This window comes from Lithobates pipiens, unplaced genomic scaffold, assembly GCF_037356315.1.
Source record: "Lithobates pipiens isolate NorthernLeopardFrog02 unplaced genomic scaffold, aLitPip1_a1.2 Scaffold_8, whole genome shotgun sequence".
Taxonomy (NCBI): Eukaryota; Metazoa; Chordata; class Amphibia; order Anura; family Ranidae; genus Lithobates; species Lithobates pipiens.
The window spans coordinates 178571242-178590403 of record NW_027507903.1 but is presented as its reverse complement, the minus strand read 5'-3'; the positions used below and the strand labels follow the sequence as shown (position 1 = coordinate 178590403).

The window sequence follows — 19162 nt, the reverse complement described above, 5'->3', positions numbered from 1 at the left end:
CCTTTTAAAATCCTGCTTGGCACCAGTGTCCATGTAGTATGTTCTCATATATTCGCATTGGGATGTACTTTTAGTCACCTGTCTGGCTAGGCTTCTGTGTATGGAAACACTTGCACAGTTATGTGCATGTTCATATGATACAATGTTCCTGACACATACATAATGCTTTAATAAGTATATAATGGTGGATATGTAAACGCTTCCCTTGGAACCAGAAAGACAGGACACCATGTTAGAAAGCTGATATAGAGATAAGGGTCCTCCTCAACTTCTTCATTAAACACAAAAGTGTACATTAGATAGTCAAAAATAGAGTAAGCAGGGTCACTTATCCGGCGCTACAATATACATGAGGGTTAAAGCGGAGGTCCACCCTAAAGTGGAGCTTCCGCTCATTGGAACCCTCCCCCCCTCCGGCGCCACAATTGGCACCTTTCAGGGGAGAGGGGGGTGCAGTTACCTGTACAGTACAGGTATCTGCACCTACTTCCGGCGTAGATTCTGCAGAAGCTATGCCCCTTTCCGCAGAATCAACGCCCCTTTCCGAAGGTCCCTCGCTGCCTGCTGGGAAACACACGGATCCCAGAGACAGCGGGGACCAGCCTTATTGCACAGCGTGACTCGCGCATGCGCAGTAGGGAACCGGGAAATGAAACCGCAAGGCTCCATTTCCTGATTCCCATACCCAAGATGGCGGCAGCAGCACCCGAGAGACGATCGAGAGATCGGCTTCGGGTGCCGACATCACGGGCGCGCTGGGCGGGTAAGTGTCATTATTTTAAAAGTCAGCAGCTGCAGTATTTTTAGCTGCTGGCTTTTAAAAAAAAAAAAAACGGCGGACTCTCGCTTTAATAACAGTTCCCATCTTTATATATACATTGCCCTTTAAGATACTCCCAATTAGATTTTCTTAGCATACTTATACAAACCTAAAAACTAATTTGATGAGGTTTAAACTACCAGTGTGTTTTTTGGAAGAAATTAAAGAAAACACTAGAGGGATTAGAACACAAGAACCAGAGTGTGAAAGGCAGGGATACTAATCACCTAGCCACCATGCTGTCCATTCTTATGCGTTATAACACAATTTTATTGCATATTTTTCAGTCATTTCGTCCAGCAGCCATGCTGGTTGAACGATCTCGTGACTTTGGACAAACATGGAAAGTATTTAAATACTTTGCTCTAAATTGTGCATCAGCTTTTCCTGGAATTCCAGAAGGACATGCTGATGATGTCGGAGATGTGGTTTGTGACTCTAGGTATTCAGATATAGAGCCATCCACAGAAGGAGAGGTAATGTCTTTACTTATGACTTCAGACCCTTACTACTTTGTGGCAATACAAACATGCATCTGTCGTTATGAACTAAATGTTTAATTGTTTAATTTGCTCTTGGAAGTTACAAATTTTCTTTAAAACAAATATACTAATGGATAGTGCTATAGAGAAATTCTAAAGGGCTTCCCCATGCCCATAATAGCACAATAAAATTAAACAAGATGAGATTTTTTAGGTGCAAATACCAGGAATGAATCATATAAAATGCAAAATATACAAATGTTAAAATAATATAAAAACAAGTTGCTGCGTTAAATATAAATCTCTGACACGTTTTCACATCCAGTAGTATGCTATAAATATACATCATATCCTCCTCCAACGACATAGAGTAATAAATAAAATTAAATCAAGTACAGAATATCAAAGTCTGGATGTGAATCCTCAAAGTGTTTCGCGATTAATACTTCATCAATGCTGATGATAAAAAATATATATACATCATTAAGTGACAAGCACATATTGGTCACAGCAAGAAAGGGGACCCAATGCAGTTCACGCAGATATGCCTTAGTTATCCAAAGCGTATTGTTACTTACAGCTGATATGCATACAGGAAAGGCCAGCATGCCAACAGGGGAGAAGACCCCACCAGGGGGCAACAAGCACCCGGGGACCAACACACAGGTTGCCATTGTAAAGGAGGCCACAACTCGCAGTGCAGCCGCCAGTTGCCCTGAAACCAGGGTGTCTTGGTAATGGAACGAACAGGATGACAGGCATCAACCGCAGAATCCCAGCACAAATTAATCTCGGGCAACCCAAATTGCACAAACCTAAACTCCACATAACAGCCAAACCAAAAAACCCAATATGAGAACCAGTGACATATTACACATAGCAAACGTGGTCAGTCTATAGCTAAAACAAAAAAAAAGGGAAAAAGGATTAAAGAAGGAAAAAAGGATTAAAGAAGGGGAAAAGGATTAAAGAAGGGGAAAAGGAAGGATGGCCTGATCGATCCACACATCCTAAAACTTCAAAGAGCGCAAGGACAGTGGCATTCATTTTATTATACTACTACATAGTTTACACATGGAAATGTACTTAAAGTGGAAGTAAACCCATGGATTTAAACAGTTAAAAAAAAGGCATGCCGGGAATGCTAACTGCACATTGACTGTGCTCTCAGCCAAACTATCAAACCATCCAATGGCTGGTGTCATAACGAATCACATGTGCAGCACCATAGCAGTTCAAGATTAAACAGAGGCAAAGATGGCAGCTTTCTTGGCTGAAAACGATAGGGGAGTTTACTTCCACTTTAATAAAGGCAATAAAAATTTAATTATGTTAGGCAAATTAGAATGTCTCTTGAGGCAAAATTGTAAAAAAAAGTCATACATATGGTTTCCATCAACTATTCACTACCATAATGCACATTTTTTCAGTGTTATTTCTGACTTTTCCCTTATTTGAACCTGGTTTCCTGTGCCAGACGATCAATGCTACGCAAATGGCTTAACCCCCTCCCCAGGCTTTATAGCAACTGGAAGTATTGGTGCTTCATTATTTATTCATTAATACCCTTCCCATCTGAATTTTCATCTATTGAACATGTGCTAATATGTGAGCTCTGACAACACTCAGTGATGACGAGGACATACATCTATTTTGCTTGCACTGGTCTTAAATCCACAGAGCTTTGCCTGCTGCTTACTGTGCAGAAGACTGAGGGGGGAGGTTGGCAGTCATGTGACTGCATGTAAGCAGATAAAAAAAAAGGTATTGCGAAAGCAATGTTTATGAAAGAAACATATTACAATGATAAAGCTAGGATAGAGGGAGAATTTTGTCCATTTTTTTCTACTGTCATTTCTTGCACTTTAACTACAATGCAAATGACATGTTAGCAATCCATATAAACGGATTAGACGTTAAAATAATATCGTACACAGTTTGTAATTGGATGCTTAGGCATTTTCTACAATGTCTCCATTGTGACAGATTTGTGATTTTTTTAAATACAAAACAAACACGCTAAATAAATAATAGTTATCGTCATCAATTGGTTCTATCGGGGTGGAACATAAGAATGCATGTTTTATGAAGGTTATCTACTTGTTATTACAACGCATCAGGTTAGTCATATATATTTATTTTATAAACATGTGTAATTAATTTTCTATTGGGCCTGCACAGTCCTGCTCCATCTGTTCAGGTATGCAGACCATCTCATAAGCTTGTCTTGGTCTGTAATGTGTGGACATGCTCATCTTGTTTGCATTGCCTGTATTGCAAATATATTTAATTTAACCAACACTGACATTGAAATTCCAAATAAAGACAAGTCTGAAGAAATGCAGGATTACTTAATTTCACTTATATAGTTGACCCTGTAGAGCAAGGGTCCTTAAACATTTTAATCCGAGGACTTAAGAAAATTATTACTGTACTGAGACCCAATAATAACAGAAGTTAAATAATAATAAAACCAACCATACAAAACAACATTAAACATCTTTGTTACCATTCAAATATAGTTATTTTTTCTCATTTGTGAAGAAAATGTAAAATATTGTTAATAAACAATTTTAATTAAAAAGAAATAGTTTTCAGAGCATAATTCATGTAGCATTGTGAAAGACACATTGACACTTTGTTGAGAACAACAATATAATGTGCACATGTAAGAGACCCAGATAGGGAAGACGTTTGCACCATGCTGGCCCAGGATCCACCTGGCTTCCTCTAGGATGGGATAGTCACCTACCTATTATTCCAAGAGATACCCCACCATATTGTGTCATTTTCTTTTGACTGAAGACCACCTTTTTCACATTCCCAGCCTAAGGCCTATGACCCAGAATAAAGGAATGTCCGGTCCAAAGGACTTTTCAACCCTTTACTGCATAAATCAAACATGGTTCAATACAATTCTTGTAGCACAGTTCTGTTGTAACATGTCATCCATTCACATGACTCACAGAGCAGGAGTCTAAGCACTGTTCCTTAGTACATGATATTCTGAACAGTAGCTCTTCAAGTGCAGAACACAAATATAAGTCCCAAAACCCTTATTGCCATCTTACTAGATGTTCAGTCTCCTTACTCAAATGTTGCTCACACATGTTATACCTTCCCCTCACACAAAGGGAGAACCTCCATAGGTCCAAAAGCCTTTCCAATCCAAGCCACGGGACCCACTAGGAGATGGTCATTGGGAACAAGGTTTCTCTTTCTGCTCCCAAAGTGTTCTGTCTGGATGCCCTAGTGGTTGCTGACATATAAAAGGGTGCTATGTTCATTTACTACTTCACTAAAGGAGGGGCAAAAGTTAAAGGGCACCAACACCTGACAACACAGTACAGCAGTTAACATCTGGTATCACTAAACTTACCTGTAAGTAGGAGGGATGAAAACAGCCTATGCATTTCTCTTACATTGCTCACTCTCTTAGACACTCACATTTTGTCTTCCAGTCTGTCACTGCTAAGTTAGGCAGGGGGTTGCTCATTCTGGATGTTTACAGCAGAAAGAACCAATATTAGACATGAGCAGCTGTCTATGCCACTGCATTGTCTATATACTCTCACTCATACATCGGGGAAGGGGGGACCCATACAAAAGGGGAGGAACCCATAAAAAATTGGTTCAAGATCCAATAGAAGTAGCGGTAAACTATTGTGCAGGCCTAAACATGCCAGTGTCATCCTTGTCATCCTGCAGCTCCAATCTCTCTTCATACTTCAATAAAGAGGTACACTTCACTTTCTCTGAAATAACAAGCAGTTCAGGAGAAGTAGTTACTACCAATGGCCATTCATCCTATAGTTATTGTGTAGTAGGCAGATCTCAGCACATTGTGACAATCTGGCAAGATCACAAGATACAAAAACAATGAATGCAAGCCTCTTGAAAAAAGGACTAGCGTCCCCATGGTCAATGAAGGATAAGCTAACAGAATTTACCATTTTTATTTATTGGTTTACATATACATTTTTTATAGGCACAAGAAAATATTATGAGATTAAATATTGTTGATGCTATTTGGAAACATAAAACAGAAAAGATATTGTAATATGTTTAAAGGGCACTAGATCGCACCGTATTCTGCAATTCCTTTTCTCATTAAATTTTTTTATTAATCATTCATTTTTCTTTTCTTTTTTATTATTTCATTTTTTATTTGTTTTTTCAGTAGCTCAGACTTATATTTCAGCAACGTAAATATATAGATCCTTGGATCCACTCAATTATAATTTGATTGATATTTTGTTCCACACCAGGCCAATGACAGCAGCATGAACTTTAATAATGTTATAATGTCTTACATCAGCAGCATATCCAAAACACTTTATAAGTCTCCAAATCATTATACTTTCCAGTAGATGACCAACTACATAGTTACATAGTTAGTCAGGTTGAAAAAAGGCACAAGTCCAAAAAAATCATACAATCGCATATTCAGTACACAACTCTTTACCAACAGTTGATACAGAGAAAGGTGAAAAACTCCAGAAAAGCACGATCCAATTTGCTATACCTTCCTGATCCCCCAAGAGGCATTCAGATATTCCTGCTTTTGCAAAATCCAAGTATACCATATCCATAGCCACTCCACTGTCCAAAGTTTTACTTACCGCCTCATAAAAATAAATACAATTTGTTTGACAATATCTGTTTTTCATGAATCCATGCTGTCTGTTGCTTAAAATATGTTTTTTCAGCAAGAACTCATCTATGTGGTCTTGTATTAAACTCTCCAGTATCTTCTCAACTATAGAAGTTAAACTAACAAGCCTATAGTTACTTGGTAGACTTTGACCCCTTTTTAAATATAGGCACCGCATTGACCCTACGCCAATCCAGTGGTACTATTTCAGTAGTTAATGAGTCCCTAAAAATTTGATACAATGGCTTCAAAATGCAAGAGCTCAATTCTTTTAGGATCTGTGGGTGGATTCCATCTGGTCCAGGTGATTTATCCACCTTTATTCTCTCTAAATATTTCTGGACCATATCACTTTTGAGCCATTGTAGATCATTTGGGGCATTCAATACATTCCCATGGACTAGTATTTAATACATTTGCCTTTTCTTTATCCCCAGTCACCCACTCCAGATTATTTTGTAAAGGGCCTATGTGCTCAGACCTGACATTTTTACTCTCTCTCTCTCTCTCTCTCTCTCTCTCTCTATATATATATATATATATATATATATATATATATATATATATAGTAAAAATGTCAGGTCTGAGCACATAGGTCCTTTACAAAATAATATATATATATATATATATATATATATATATATATATATATAAGAATTTTGGGGGGTTTGTCCTACTATCTTTTGCAATATGTTGTTTGTTTAGAATTTTTGCTTCCTTGATTTCCTTTTTACATATTCTTTTTACATATTCTGTTATATTCTTTATAGTCTTTGTAACATTTAACCACTTAACCCCCGGACCAATTGTCAGCCTAAGGACCAGAGGTCTTTTTACAATTTCGCACTGCACTGCTTTAACTGGTAATTGCAGGGCCATGCAATGTTGTACCCAAACAAAATTTGCGTCCTTTTCTTCCCACAAATAGTGCTTTCTTTTGATGGTATTTGATTGCCTATGCAATTTTTATTTTTATGATATAAAAGGAAAAAGACTGAAAATTTAGAAAAAAAAAAGATATTTTCTTCTTTTTGTTATAAGAAAAATCGAATAAACTAAATTTTAGTCATACATTTAGGTCAAAATGTATTCAGCCACATGTCTTTAGTAAAAAAAATGTCAATAAGCATATATTTATTGGTTTGCGCAAAAGTTATAGCGTCTACAAACTAGAGTACATTTTCTGGAATTTACACAGCTTTTAATTTATGACTGCCTATCTCATTTCTTGAGGTGTTAAAAAGGCAGGGCAGTACAACCCCCCCCCCCCCATGACCCCATTTTGGAAAGTAGACACCCCAAGAAAATTGCTGAGTGGCATGTTGAGCCCATTGAATATTTTTTTTTTTGTCCCAAGTGATTGAAAAGTTTACAAAAAGTTGTCACTAAATGATATATTGCTCACACATGCCATGGTTATATGTGGAATTGCACCACAAAATATATTCTGCTGCTTCTCCTGAGTACGAGGATACCACATCTGTGGGACTTTTTGGGAGTCTAGTCGCATACGGCACCCCAAAAACCAATCACTGCCTTCAGGATTTCTAAGGGTGCAAATTTTTGATTTCACTCCTCACTACCTATCGCAGTTTCGAAGGCCATAAAATGCAAAATAGCACAACCCCCCCCCCAAATGACCCCATTTTGGAAAGTAGACACCCCAAGCTATTTACTGAGAGGCATGTTGAGTCCATGAAATGTTTTATATTTTGCCACAAGTTGCGGGAATATTACAAACTTTTTTTTTTTTTGCACAAAGTTGCTCACACATGCTATGGGCATAAGTGAAATCACACCCCAAAATAAATTCTGCTGCTTCTCCTGAGTACAGGGATACCACATTTGGGGGACTTTTTGGGAGCCTTTCCGCGTACGGGACCCTGAAAACCAAGCACCACCTTCAGGATTTAAATATGAAACGCTACCAAAAAAAACTGTTAGCGATCACAGGGATCAGGCCTGACTCTGCAAATGCTGCAATTATGTGTTTAGTGTTTTGTAAGTGACAGTGATCGATCGATACTGCACTTGGGTGGGCTGGGCGGAGGGGCAAAACGCAGGTGCTAGCAGGTATCTGGGCTGGCTACTGGCTATCCAGCATCACCAGTGACACTTATACGGTGATCGCTGGTGAAAGGATTAACTCTAGGGGCAATCAGGGGGTTAAAACCTTTATTGGGTAGTATATGGGGGTACCTAATGCCATAAAAACCTGGCAGTGAACCTAAAAAAATAACTAGCTACCTAGCGGCACCAGTGACACTAATGCAGCGATCAGAAAAACGATCGCTTAGTGACACTGGCAAAAGGGGGTGAAAGGGTTGACTCTAGGGGAAATCAGGGGGTTAAACCTTTATTGGGGGGTAGGGGGCTACCCTGGACCTAACACTAACTGCCCTGACACTTTTTACAGTCACAACTGACACTAAATGCAGTGATCAGTAAATAAATGATCACTGCAATCAGTGACACTGTGACTGGGAAGGGGGGGGCTGGGGGGATCGGGGGCGATCGGGGGGGGGGGGATTTGTGTGCCTATGTGTACCTACGTGTCAGTGTAGTGATTGGTGCACTTACTATGTGTTCTCCTCGCAGTCCGGTCAAAAAGACCGCCCCAAGGAGAATGACATCACTTCCTCCCTGCCTGTGTTTACACTACACAGGCGGGGGAAGCTTCTCATTCGCCAGGAGCAATTGAGAGGGGATGGCAAGAAACCAACGGCCATCCCCTCATCCCAGATCGCTCCTGAAGCAAAATGGACCATCGCAGCCAGCGAGAGGGGGTCCGATCGGACCCCCCACCCGTTGCAAGGCAAGCACGTACCGGTATGTGCTTGTGCCTGTCGGTGCCATTTTGCCGACGTAGATCTACATGCGGCGGTCCTTAAGTGGTTAAATGAAGATAGTGTTCCTTCAATTTTATATTTTTTAAAAGCTCTTTTCTTATTATTTATAGCTTTTTTTAACTTTGGCAATGAGCCACATACAGTAAGTTTTATCTGTAGCCTTTTAAACGTGCCCATGGGAATATAATTTGCAGTTAGTTCACATACAGTCCTTTTGAAGAATTTGCATTTCTGTTCTGTGTTCATCGATGCCAATATTCCCTCCCATAACAAACAAATAGCCCCTGCCCCCACCTATAACTGGCCTTCACAGCAAGGAGCACATGGAAGGGCAAACGAATAAAAGACAAAAATAGAACATTCCATAATTCAACTCACCAACCAGTCTGCTGACAAACCGAATTATCCCGTCCAACAGTCTGTGTTAAAAACAGGAGATTAGTTAGCACGCATTTGCAAACGCATGTGTAAGCTGCAAGGCAACTCCTCATTAACATTGGGTGGCCTATAACAAACTCCAATGATTAACTTTGAACTACACACATCTATATGCAGTTCCACCCATAATGCTTCAGCCACGTCACACTCTCCATCAACTAGGTCCTCTTTCCACACTCACACTCTGAGATCACTTCTCACTTGTTACATAGCTGGTGAGGCTGAAAAAAAGACACAAGTCCATCCAGTTCCACATCCTTACCATTCTTACAGTAAAGAACCATCTACGCAGTTTAAGGTTAAACCACTTCTCTTGTAATTTTAGTGAATGGCCACGTGTCTTTTTAAATTCCTTTTCACTGAAAAGTTTTTTCCCTATACTAAGGTCACCAGTGCGGTATTTGTACATTGATATCATATCCCCTCTCAAACTTCTCCTCTCCAGAGAGAATAAGTTCAATGATTGTAGTCTTTCCCCGTAGATGAGGTCCTCCAGTCCCTTTATCAGCTTTGTTGCTCAGACACCGCCACTTTTCCTTTTTACCCTATCTCTCCAAAAGTGTGCATAGCCAGAGATATTAATAGCCCAATCATGTGAAGAATGAAGCCAAGATTCAGTAATACCATTTAACTCATAGCTCTCCTAAGGAACCAAAGCTTCCAATTTGCCTATTTTGCTTGGCAGACTTTTGGCATCGGTGAAGCAAAAACTTGAATGCATTATTACATTTTGTTCTAGTGTTTGGCATATGTTTTTTAGTAGTACAAATAGTACTATAATTTCCAAATGTTGTTTGCAACATGGGAACATTTTTGTCACCTGCCATACCCTTCCCCATCTATCCCCATTCCACCCTCTATTAATTTCTGACCCCTTACTGACCTGTCTGCCCCGAATGAATTCTAGTTCACCCTCCCCCTCAATACTAGTTTAAATACTCCTAAAACCTTCCCATAAACCTCTCCCACAGCACAGCAGACCCCCTTCCATTTAGGTGCAAACCATCTTTAGCATATAGGTTGTACCCAATGAAAAGTCAGCCCAGTGCTCTAAAAACCCAAATCCCTTCTTCTTACACCAGATCTTTAGCCATGCATTCTGTTCTCTAATTCCCCCGTCTTTCCTGTGTTGCGTATGGCACAAGTAATATTTCAGAAAAGTCTAGAGGTCCTTCCCTTCAACTTGCAGCCTAGTTCATTAAAGTGATTCTTAAGGAACCTCCACCTTCCATGTCCTTGGTTCCAATGTGGGTCATGCCCAGCCCCTCCCAGTAAATTATAAACACAGTCCAACACATGACGAACCTTAGCACCGGGGAGACAGCAAACCATTTGGTTGAGGCGACATCATGGCGACAAATTATTCTATCAGTCTTTCTGATTATAGAATCCCTTATTATCACCAACTGTCTAGGCCTACCTGAACTACCCTCACCCCCCCCCCCCCCGCCTCTACTTTGTGCACTAGTGTGCAGTCATGTTGGAGCAGAAAGGGGCCATTCCCAAAGTTGGGAGCATGAAATTGTCCAAAATGTCTTCACTGGAACTAAGGGGCCAAGCCCAACCCCTGAAATGCAACCCCACACCATAATGCCCCCTCCACCAAATGATTTTACCAAATGAATACCATTGCACAAAGCAAGGTCCATAAAGACATGAATGAGTGAGTTTAGAGGAAATTGACTGGCCTGCGCAGAGTCCTGACCTCAACCCAACAGTACACCTTTCGGATGAATTCGAGTGGAGACAGCAAGTTAGGCCTTCTCGTCCACATCAGTGCCTGACCTTACAAATGCGCTTCTGGAAGAATGGTCAAACATTCCCATAGACACACTCCTAAACCTTGTGGCCAGCCTTCACAGAACCCTACAGACTAAGGTTGCCATTATAATTCATGTGTGTGTAAAGGCAGGTGACCCCATAATATTGGTAATATACCAGGGCTTAAAATTTCAAGTCCTGAGCTACTAGCCAGGCCTTAATGGTTACTCGCCATCAGTTGCCCCACCCAACCCCTACCATGCCCTGCCCCTAATTCCTCTCCTAAACACGCCCTGATAAATCTCATATCTCAATATCTCATGAAATGACACCTAAATGTTTTATGCGGAATTAAGTTACAAAAATAAATATTAACAACAACTTTATCAGTGCCCGTCAGTGCCGCCTCACCTGTGCTCATTAAGGCAGCATCACCTATGCCCAACAATGCAGCCTACTTGTATCCATCAATGCTGCTTCACCTGTGCCCAACAATGCAGCCTACCGGCGTCCATCAATGCAGCCTCCCCTGTGCCCAACAATGCAGCCTACCTGTGTCCATCAATGCCGCTTAACCTATGTCCATCAATGCATTCTACCTGTGTCCAACAATGCATTCTACCTGTGTCCAACAATGCAGCCTACCTGTGCCCAATAATGCAGCCTTTATATAAGTTGTTAATAAGGGCTATTGGCGCTACCTCAAATAGTAATTGTGCTGTTGAATACACGGGCTTTCGTTGAAGTCCGTGCCTTGAGGTTTATATACGTTGTAAATAAGGGCTATTGGCGCTACCTCAAATAGTAATTGTGCTGTTAAAACTTAAATTAGTGACCCTTGCCAATTCACAAAGCTAAATCTGTAATATTAGTGCAAAACTTTCTCTATTGTCTATATATATGTGCTGGTGACACCAGTAGTGTGCACCTGCCACATATATGCAATAGCCTCCACAGATAGGTATAAAGATATATATAAAAGCATCCTTAGGTCAAGAGTTATACAAAAACAAAAATAGAAAAATAGGGCCCAGTGTGGGGTGCCTTGTGAATAATCGTGATTAGTTCCGCTACAATATAGAACAAATGCTACACATTACAAGATTCCAATAGGCAGCATAAATTATCCATATTAATAATACTTATACTTATTCCCCTTATAGCTCTCAATAAATAGTAGTGCAGTGCAGCCCCTATGTGAACATATTACTGTGAATGCCAACTGGTGTAAATTAAACCAATAAGTGCATGAATCATCAACCCACAGATAAGTGATTCTTATACAGACATTAGCAAAAACTCATATATGGGAAAATTTATATATGAAAAAAAAAGGGATTTTTTAACCCCCTTTTTTTTGACACGTAAATAAATGTGTGTGTGCAACTTATATGTGAACCATATATAGGTGATGAAAGATATACTAAGAGTTATGTGTACAACAACCTTCCCATCCATTTGGGCAAAGTATCCAGCTTTGTAAAAGACACAAAGCCGGATACTTTGCCCAAATCAGCGCTAAGGCGCGCTGGACATTATTTTATATACTTTTTACTTTATTTTTATTTTTTCATTTTTATTTTTACCTGCACCTGTGCTTTGTATAAGCAAGCCTTAGGGGGTACAATATATCTAGAGAGCAGGGGCTAGTCCCCACCTATGCACATCTATACTGGGGCACCAGTGAGGTGTTAACATTGGCCTCTCTCTTTTAACACTGGCCTAACAGGGACATATTACCAGCTTTGTCCTGTAGGCATATGTATCCTGTCCCCCATTAGCTGAAGTGTGCGGTATTGCTTTTCAAATTGGTTCTATTTTTATGTCTTTGATTGATTTGTGATACACTTTTCTATATGCAATATTTTTTGTAATAAAATAATCCTTTTAAAATAAGTGGTCTTTAGAACCCCTTATTTTATTTATTTTTTTATTTTTTTTATTTCTTACAATTTTTTTACTTTTTTGTGACCTTTTGAGTACCACTTAATAAATCCCAAAAAAAGACTCAAAGAAAAAATGTGGTAAAAGTTTTGCCCTAAAAAAGCTTGTTTCCTGGGTATCTGACATACTTTACCATGAGAGCTGGTTTTTCTCCCTTTTGAGGAACTATCGTACCTGGCATAGACCGTTTTCCTGCACGACGAACCAAACCCTGTGGCAGAGTGTGGAGGATATAGCTGGCCAGTGGAACCCTCAACAGTGCACAGCGGAGCAGAACCTACATGCTTGTAACCCCCTAGGGGGTACGTGGATCTCGTGAGTGGGGACCCAAAAGGGGGAACGAGCACGGAAGTCACCAAAAAAATATATATGATCACGAAGGTCACCTTCTTTGTTTCTCCTGAGCTGGAATTTTGTACACTGTTGGACATTTACCAGAAGAATAATTGTGGACTACCTTGATGTTTTATTTAGTTCTATCCTAATATATTCTTATATTTTTTAATTTTTTTAATTTTTCCTTTTTCTTACGTGAATGGGAAGGTTGTTGTACACATAACTCTTAGTATATTTTTCATCACCTATATATGGTTCACATATAAGTTGCACACACACATTTCTTTACGTGTCAAAAAAAAAGGGGGTTAAAAAATCCCTTTTTTTCATATATAAATTTTCCCATATATGAGTTTTTGCTAATGCCTGTATAAGAATCACTTATCTGTGGGTTGATAATTCATGCACTTATTGGTTTAATTTACACCAGTTGGCATTCGCAGTAATATGTTCACATAGGGGCTGCAGTGCACTACTATTTATTGAGAGCTATAAGGGGAATAAGTATAAGTATTATTAATATGGATAATTTATGCTGCCTATTGGAATCTTGTAATGTGTAGCATTTGTTCTATATTGTAGCGGAACTAATCACAATTATTCACAAGGCACCCCACACTGGGCTCTATTTTTCTATTTTTGTTTTTGTATAACTCTTGACCTAAGGATCCTTTTATATATATCTTTATACCTATCTGTGGAGGTTATTGCATATATGTGGCAGGGGCACACTACTGGTGTCACCAGCACATATATATAGACAATAGAGAAAGTTTTGCACTAATATTACAGATTTAGCTTTGTGAATTGGCAAGGGTCACTAATTTAAGTTTTAACAGCACAATTACTATTTGAGGTAGCGCCAATAGCCCTTATTACAACGTATATAAACCTCAAGGCACGGACTTCAACAAAAGCCCGTGTATTCAAGGGCGGCGGCAACCTGTTTGCATTCTTTTCTGTGCGACAGCACTTATTTCCTTCCTTATACGTTTTCCTATTTATACAGTTTACCTCCATAAGCGCGGCTATCTCCATATACCTGTTTCAATAATGCAGCCTACCTGTGCCCATCAATGCTGCTTCACCTGTGCCCAATACTGCAGCCTACCTGTGCCCATCAATGCTGTTTCACCTGTGCCCAACAATGCAGCCTACCTGTGCCCAACAATGCAGTCCACCTGTGTCCATCAATGCAGCCTACCTGAACCCAACAATGCAGCCTACTTGTGTCCATCAATACCGTTTCACCTGTGCCCAACAATGCAGCCTACCTGTGCCCAACAATGCAGCCTACCTGTGTCTATCAATGCCGTTTCACCTGTGCCCAACAATGCAGCCTGCCTGTGTCCATCAAAACCACTTCACCTGTGCCCAACAAGGCAGCCTACCTTTGCCCTAAAATTCAGCCTACCTGTGCAGGGGAAGAGAGGAGAGGAAGAGGATTGCCGGCCAGATCATCAGAGCACTGAGGAACATCTCTGGAATAGGATTCCACCATCTGCAGAGCCAGGGGTCCTGTCACCACATGCCAATAATTGGTACAAACAGAGAAGCCCCCTTAATGGGATGGGATTTTGAAGGTGACATGGACACCATAGGTATAAAAAGTTTACATTTTATTACAAAGAATATGGAATTACAATATAATAAAAATGCCAGACAGAGACACATGGATGGTATACATATAGTACTATACAATGTAAGCAGGAAAAGATTTAATCTCTGGTGGATCCAACATTTGTGGCTTGAATGCCTTTTCTTCAGGGGCTTATACAGAGAAGAATGCAATTGTATATAAAATCTACCAAGAAAACATACAGTATTAGAGACAACAGTATTAGAGACAACATGAGAAATAAACTGCGATTATCCACCTCCATATGTTTACAAATGGAGAACAACAACATCACATAGTTATTGATATCCAGTAACTTAATACATACAGATAAAAGCAAAATACCCACAGAGGGTCAATAGGTACAAAGATGAACCAGGCTGACAAGGTGGTAGATGGCTGCCCCCCCAGGTATAGGATGACCCTATAGAGGTCCACCTAAAGAGGGGGTCACACTTAAAAAACACCAAGGGATGTTGGACCTAAAAAGATCAAAAAGGTATCATGTGATCAAGGGACAAAAAATATATATGTATCTTTCCCATCACAGTACTTGATAGTATAAAACCCTGCATACCTGAGAAGCTGTCATATCAATATGGCAGGAATATATGTAGTCACAAACTAGTGACGTGCAGATACTGACGGTTCGCTTCAGTGAGGGGCTTTCATCTATAGAATAAATGGAAATGCAATTTATATATATACAACTGGGATGCATCCCAGAACCCCTAGGTCTGAAACCACATAGTTGCCTATGTACCTAGGCAGCCCACGCTCACCATCCCTCATTTTCCACTCGCAAAATGAGAGTAGGCGAGTGGAAAATTTGAGGGCTGTAATATAGTATATGTAGATATGATAATATTTCATGTCCTTAACAACACAGATCTTACTAACTCAACTATGAACACTGTGCAGTGGTAACAATCAATGTCCTGCACAAAAGTTCTCCATGACCAAGTTCCAATTGACATTGTACTTATAAGATACACTTCCTTCCCAGCTAATAAATAGCTGGAAAGGAAGCCTCCCAGCTATTTATTAGTCCAAGGGGCTTTTTGTCACTTAGAGCAGAAGCTCAGAGCAACAGTTGAGAGGATGCCCACATTTTCAATATGTTGAGGAGACATTTCCACTGTCAAGTAGTGTTGCTCAAACATGTCTGTGTTTAATTTGGCATTTCAAGTAAACTTGCAAATTGGCAACATAACCTTAAGCAAAACAGTGACAGAATTCAGTCCTGCAGCTGACAGTGGCCATAATAGAATTTTAGGTGCTATTATTACATTTCTAAACCTACAGATGGGCCTTAAGAGGAAACCAAAGCCACTTATTGGTAGATTTGTTGACAGCAAAGCCACTAAGTGGCCAGAATTCTCTGCCAATCATGGGCTGTAAATGAGATGTCCAGTTAAAGGCTTTGCTTACTTCTGATGATTCAGCCCTAGGGTTAGAAGTGTATACAAAAGTCCAATGGCAATATTATTGCAGTGGCCAAACAGGCAGCTGGAGGAAGAGACTCACGCTGATTTGTTTGATTGCAGCAGTCTTTATAGCAGCTAAATTATAGATTACATGTGATGTATATTCATAGTGTAAGAAACATGTTTCTTCCCTTTGTGCAGTTTTGGGTGAAGGGGAGTGGAACAATTGTTGTTTGCTGGTATTCGTATCTCAGTCCCAGATCACTGGCTTTCCTAGATCACTGGGGGTGATTTACATGTCATCAAGCACATGCAAAAGTACTTTTAACTATATTTAATATTAAAGCAGTTGGAAAGGCTCAGCATTATTTTCCTAAAATAACAAACATGTTATAACTACCTGCTCTGTGCAATGGTTTTGCACAGAGCGGCCCAGAACTTCCTCATATCACTTGCTATGGGGGCAGACATGCAGGTTTGCTTCGGAGCTGAGTTGTGTATATCCATAGACACACACAGTGTAGCTCAGCCCCGCTCCTTTCTCCCTCCTCACAGGATCTGATTGACAGTAGCAGGAGCCAATTGCTCCTGCTGCTGCCTCTGTGCCTGTGGGGAGAGAGTGAGCTGTGGTGCTGGATCAAAAGAGGAGCCAAGTAATTATTTAGGGGGTTGGGGAAACTGATTTTGGAAAGTAATTTTACCTTTTTTTTTTATTTTATGCCTTTAGAACCACTTTAAAATTATACTCTGTCCATACTATAATGTAAATCAGATATCTTTTCTAAACAGTTTAAAATATAATTTTATTTGCATAAACTATTCTGTATGCCACAGTAGATTATTATTCCTTTCTCATTTGTTTTGCAGGTGGTTTTAAAGGCACTCGATCCTAGTTTTGACATTGATGATCCTTATGATCCATATATACAGGGTAAATAAGTCAATTAAATGAAAAAGTATGTATGAAACATAAAACATAAACATTGTTTACATGGTATTATCATTATAAAGGACAAGCAAGAACAACTTGATATGTAAAAGAGACTGATATTTCAGTTTTTTGCTCAGTTTTCTATTTAGTACTCATGGGAAGAAGAGTATTGCCACGTACACACGACCAGACTTTTTGACAGCAAAGATCCGTCGAACAATTAGTGTGTGGTCTCCATCGGACCTTTGCTTGCCAAAAATCTGGCGGACTTTAGAAATAGAACATGTTTTAAATTTTTCCACCGCAACTCCGCCGGACCGAGAAATCGGTTTGTGTGTATGCTAGTCCGACGGACAAAAACCAACGCTAGGGCAGCTATTGGCTACTGGCTATGAACTTCCTTATTCTAGTCCGGTCCTATGTCATCACATTTGAATCCATCGGACTTGGTGTGATTGTGTGTGGCCAAGTCCGTTCATTCGGAAAGTCAGTCGGAACTCGGCCGAAAGTCCGTCGGAAAGACCGTTGGACCTAGTCCCTCGAAAAGTCCGGTCGTGTGTTCGCGGCATATCACTTTGGAGATGTTATTATTATTAGTCAACTTGCACACCCTGGGGTTGATTTATTAAATTAATAAATAATTTTTGCTCAGCACAATGACTCCAATCTACCAGTCGTATGCTAGCAAAAACCCTGTCTTTTTTTTTAAAGTTTCATCAGACTTTGGATATACAAAGAGAACAAAGATTCACTTTATCTACTATCATTTCCTATTGTAAATGTAACATTCACTTTGCTAATTAAACAGCCCCTACTCTCTTAGTAAATCAGCTCGGATATACTGTAGGTACAAATTTATGTGGTCTCAAAGTATATTTAAGAGGCTGTTCACAACAAAGAAAATTGGGCTTGACATACTAATTATATATTTTGATCTAAAGCATCTTAATATGCAATCACACATTCCTTTACAATCCAAGCTATCCCTGCTGACTTTAATTACATATTGCGAAAATAAAATATTGTCCTGTATGTGAAAGTAAAACTGTGCTACTGTGAAAAATCTGTTTAAAATATTACACATATGACACCAGTTAACATGAATTACTGCTTGTAGGACTTTCTTTATCTATCAATTCTCTGCAGTATTGGCTATGTTCAGGAAGGTTTTTTAAGAGGCACATGTGGCCCTTTAGACACAACAGAAATTAAATCTCTCAAAAGTAGAGGCAATCCACTCCTAAACAGTTTTCACTGCAAGGTATGTCCATTTGGAAGATTTCTCCTTTATTCCTGTTTCTATGATAATCATAAACTTTAGGCTTTCCCTTACTTTCAGTTCCAGTGACAATGGTCAGAAGGACACATAGCTAGAGAGATTATCGTCTCTTCTATCGTCTCTTTTACACGGTCCAAAAAAATGCCACATTTGCAATCACGTCACTTTTTTTATGAATCTGAACACAGGTGCATTATGTATGAATACAATTACGTATGCATATATGTGTGTAAATGCGTGTATACTTAAGAATTTTATGAGTTTATATGAGCAAATGGAAATATTGGCAGCTAGAAGAGGATGAGTTGTATGCATGTATAAGCGCACGTACGTTTACACACCCATACATGTGTATATACAAACTTTTATGGAACATAACTTGCTTATTCTCAATTAGTAGACTTGTCTTTTAACATTGGAAACCTGGTGCTTATCACAGCCTTGGAGTCATTGGTAGCGGTCTATGAGCCTTGAAAGTTATAATATTATAAAGATAAATTTAAAGACATTAAAGCTGGCCATATATTACAATCTTATTGTATAACCTTTGCAAAATGTTCTTTAGCTGTATCAACAAATATGCAGTGTGAGGAACTGTTTAGAACATTTCATTCACAATTATG

At 39.5% G+C, this 19162-nt stretch overlaps 1 protein-coding gene across 1 annotated transcript in view; it reads left to right on the top strand.

Moving 5' to 3' along the window:
* Positions 1-19162, top strand: part of LAMB4 (laminin subunit beta 4) — a 233867-nt gene that overhangs the window by 27631 nt on the left and 187074 nt on the right. Inside the window, exons 7-8 of the mRNA XM_077472837.1 lie at positions 1108-1296; positions 17197-17260. Of these exons, the coding sequence (XP_077328963.1) occupies positions 1108-1296; positions 17197-17260 (253 nt within the window). The remainder of the gene's footprint in view (positions 1-1107; positions 1297-17196; positions 17261-19162) is intronic.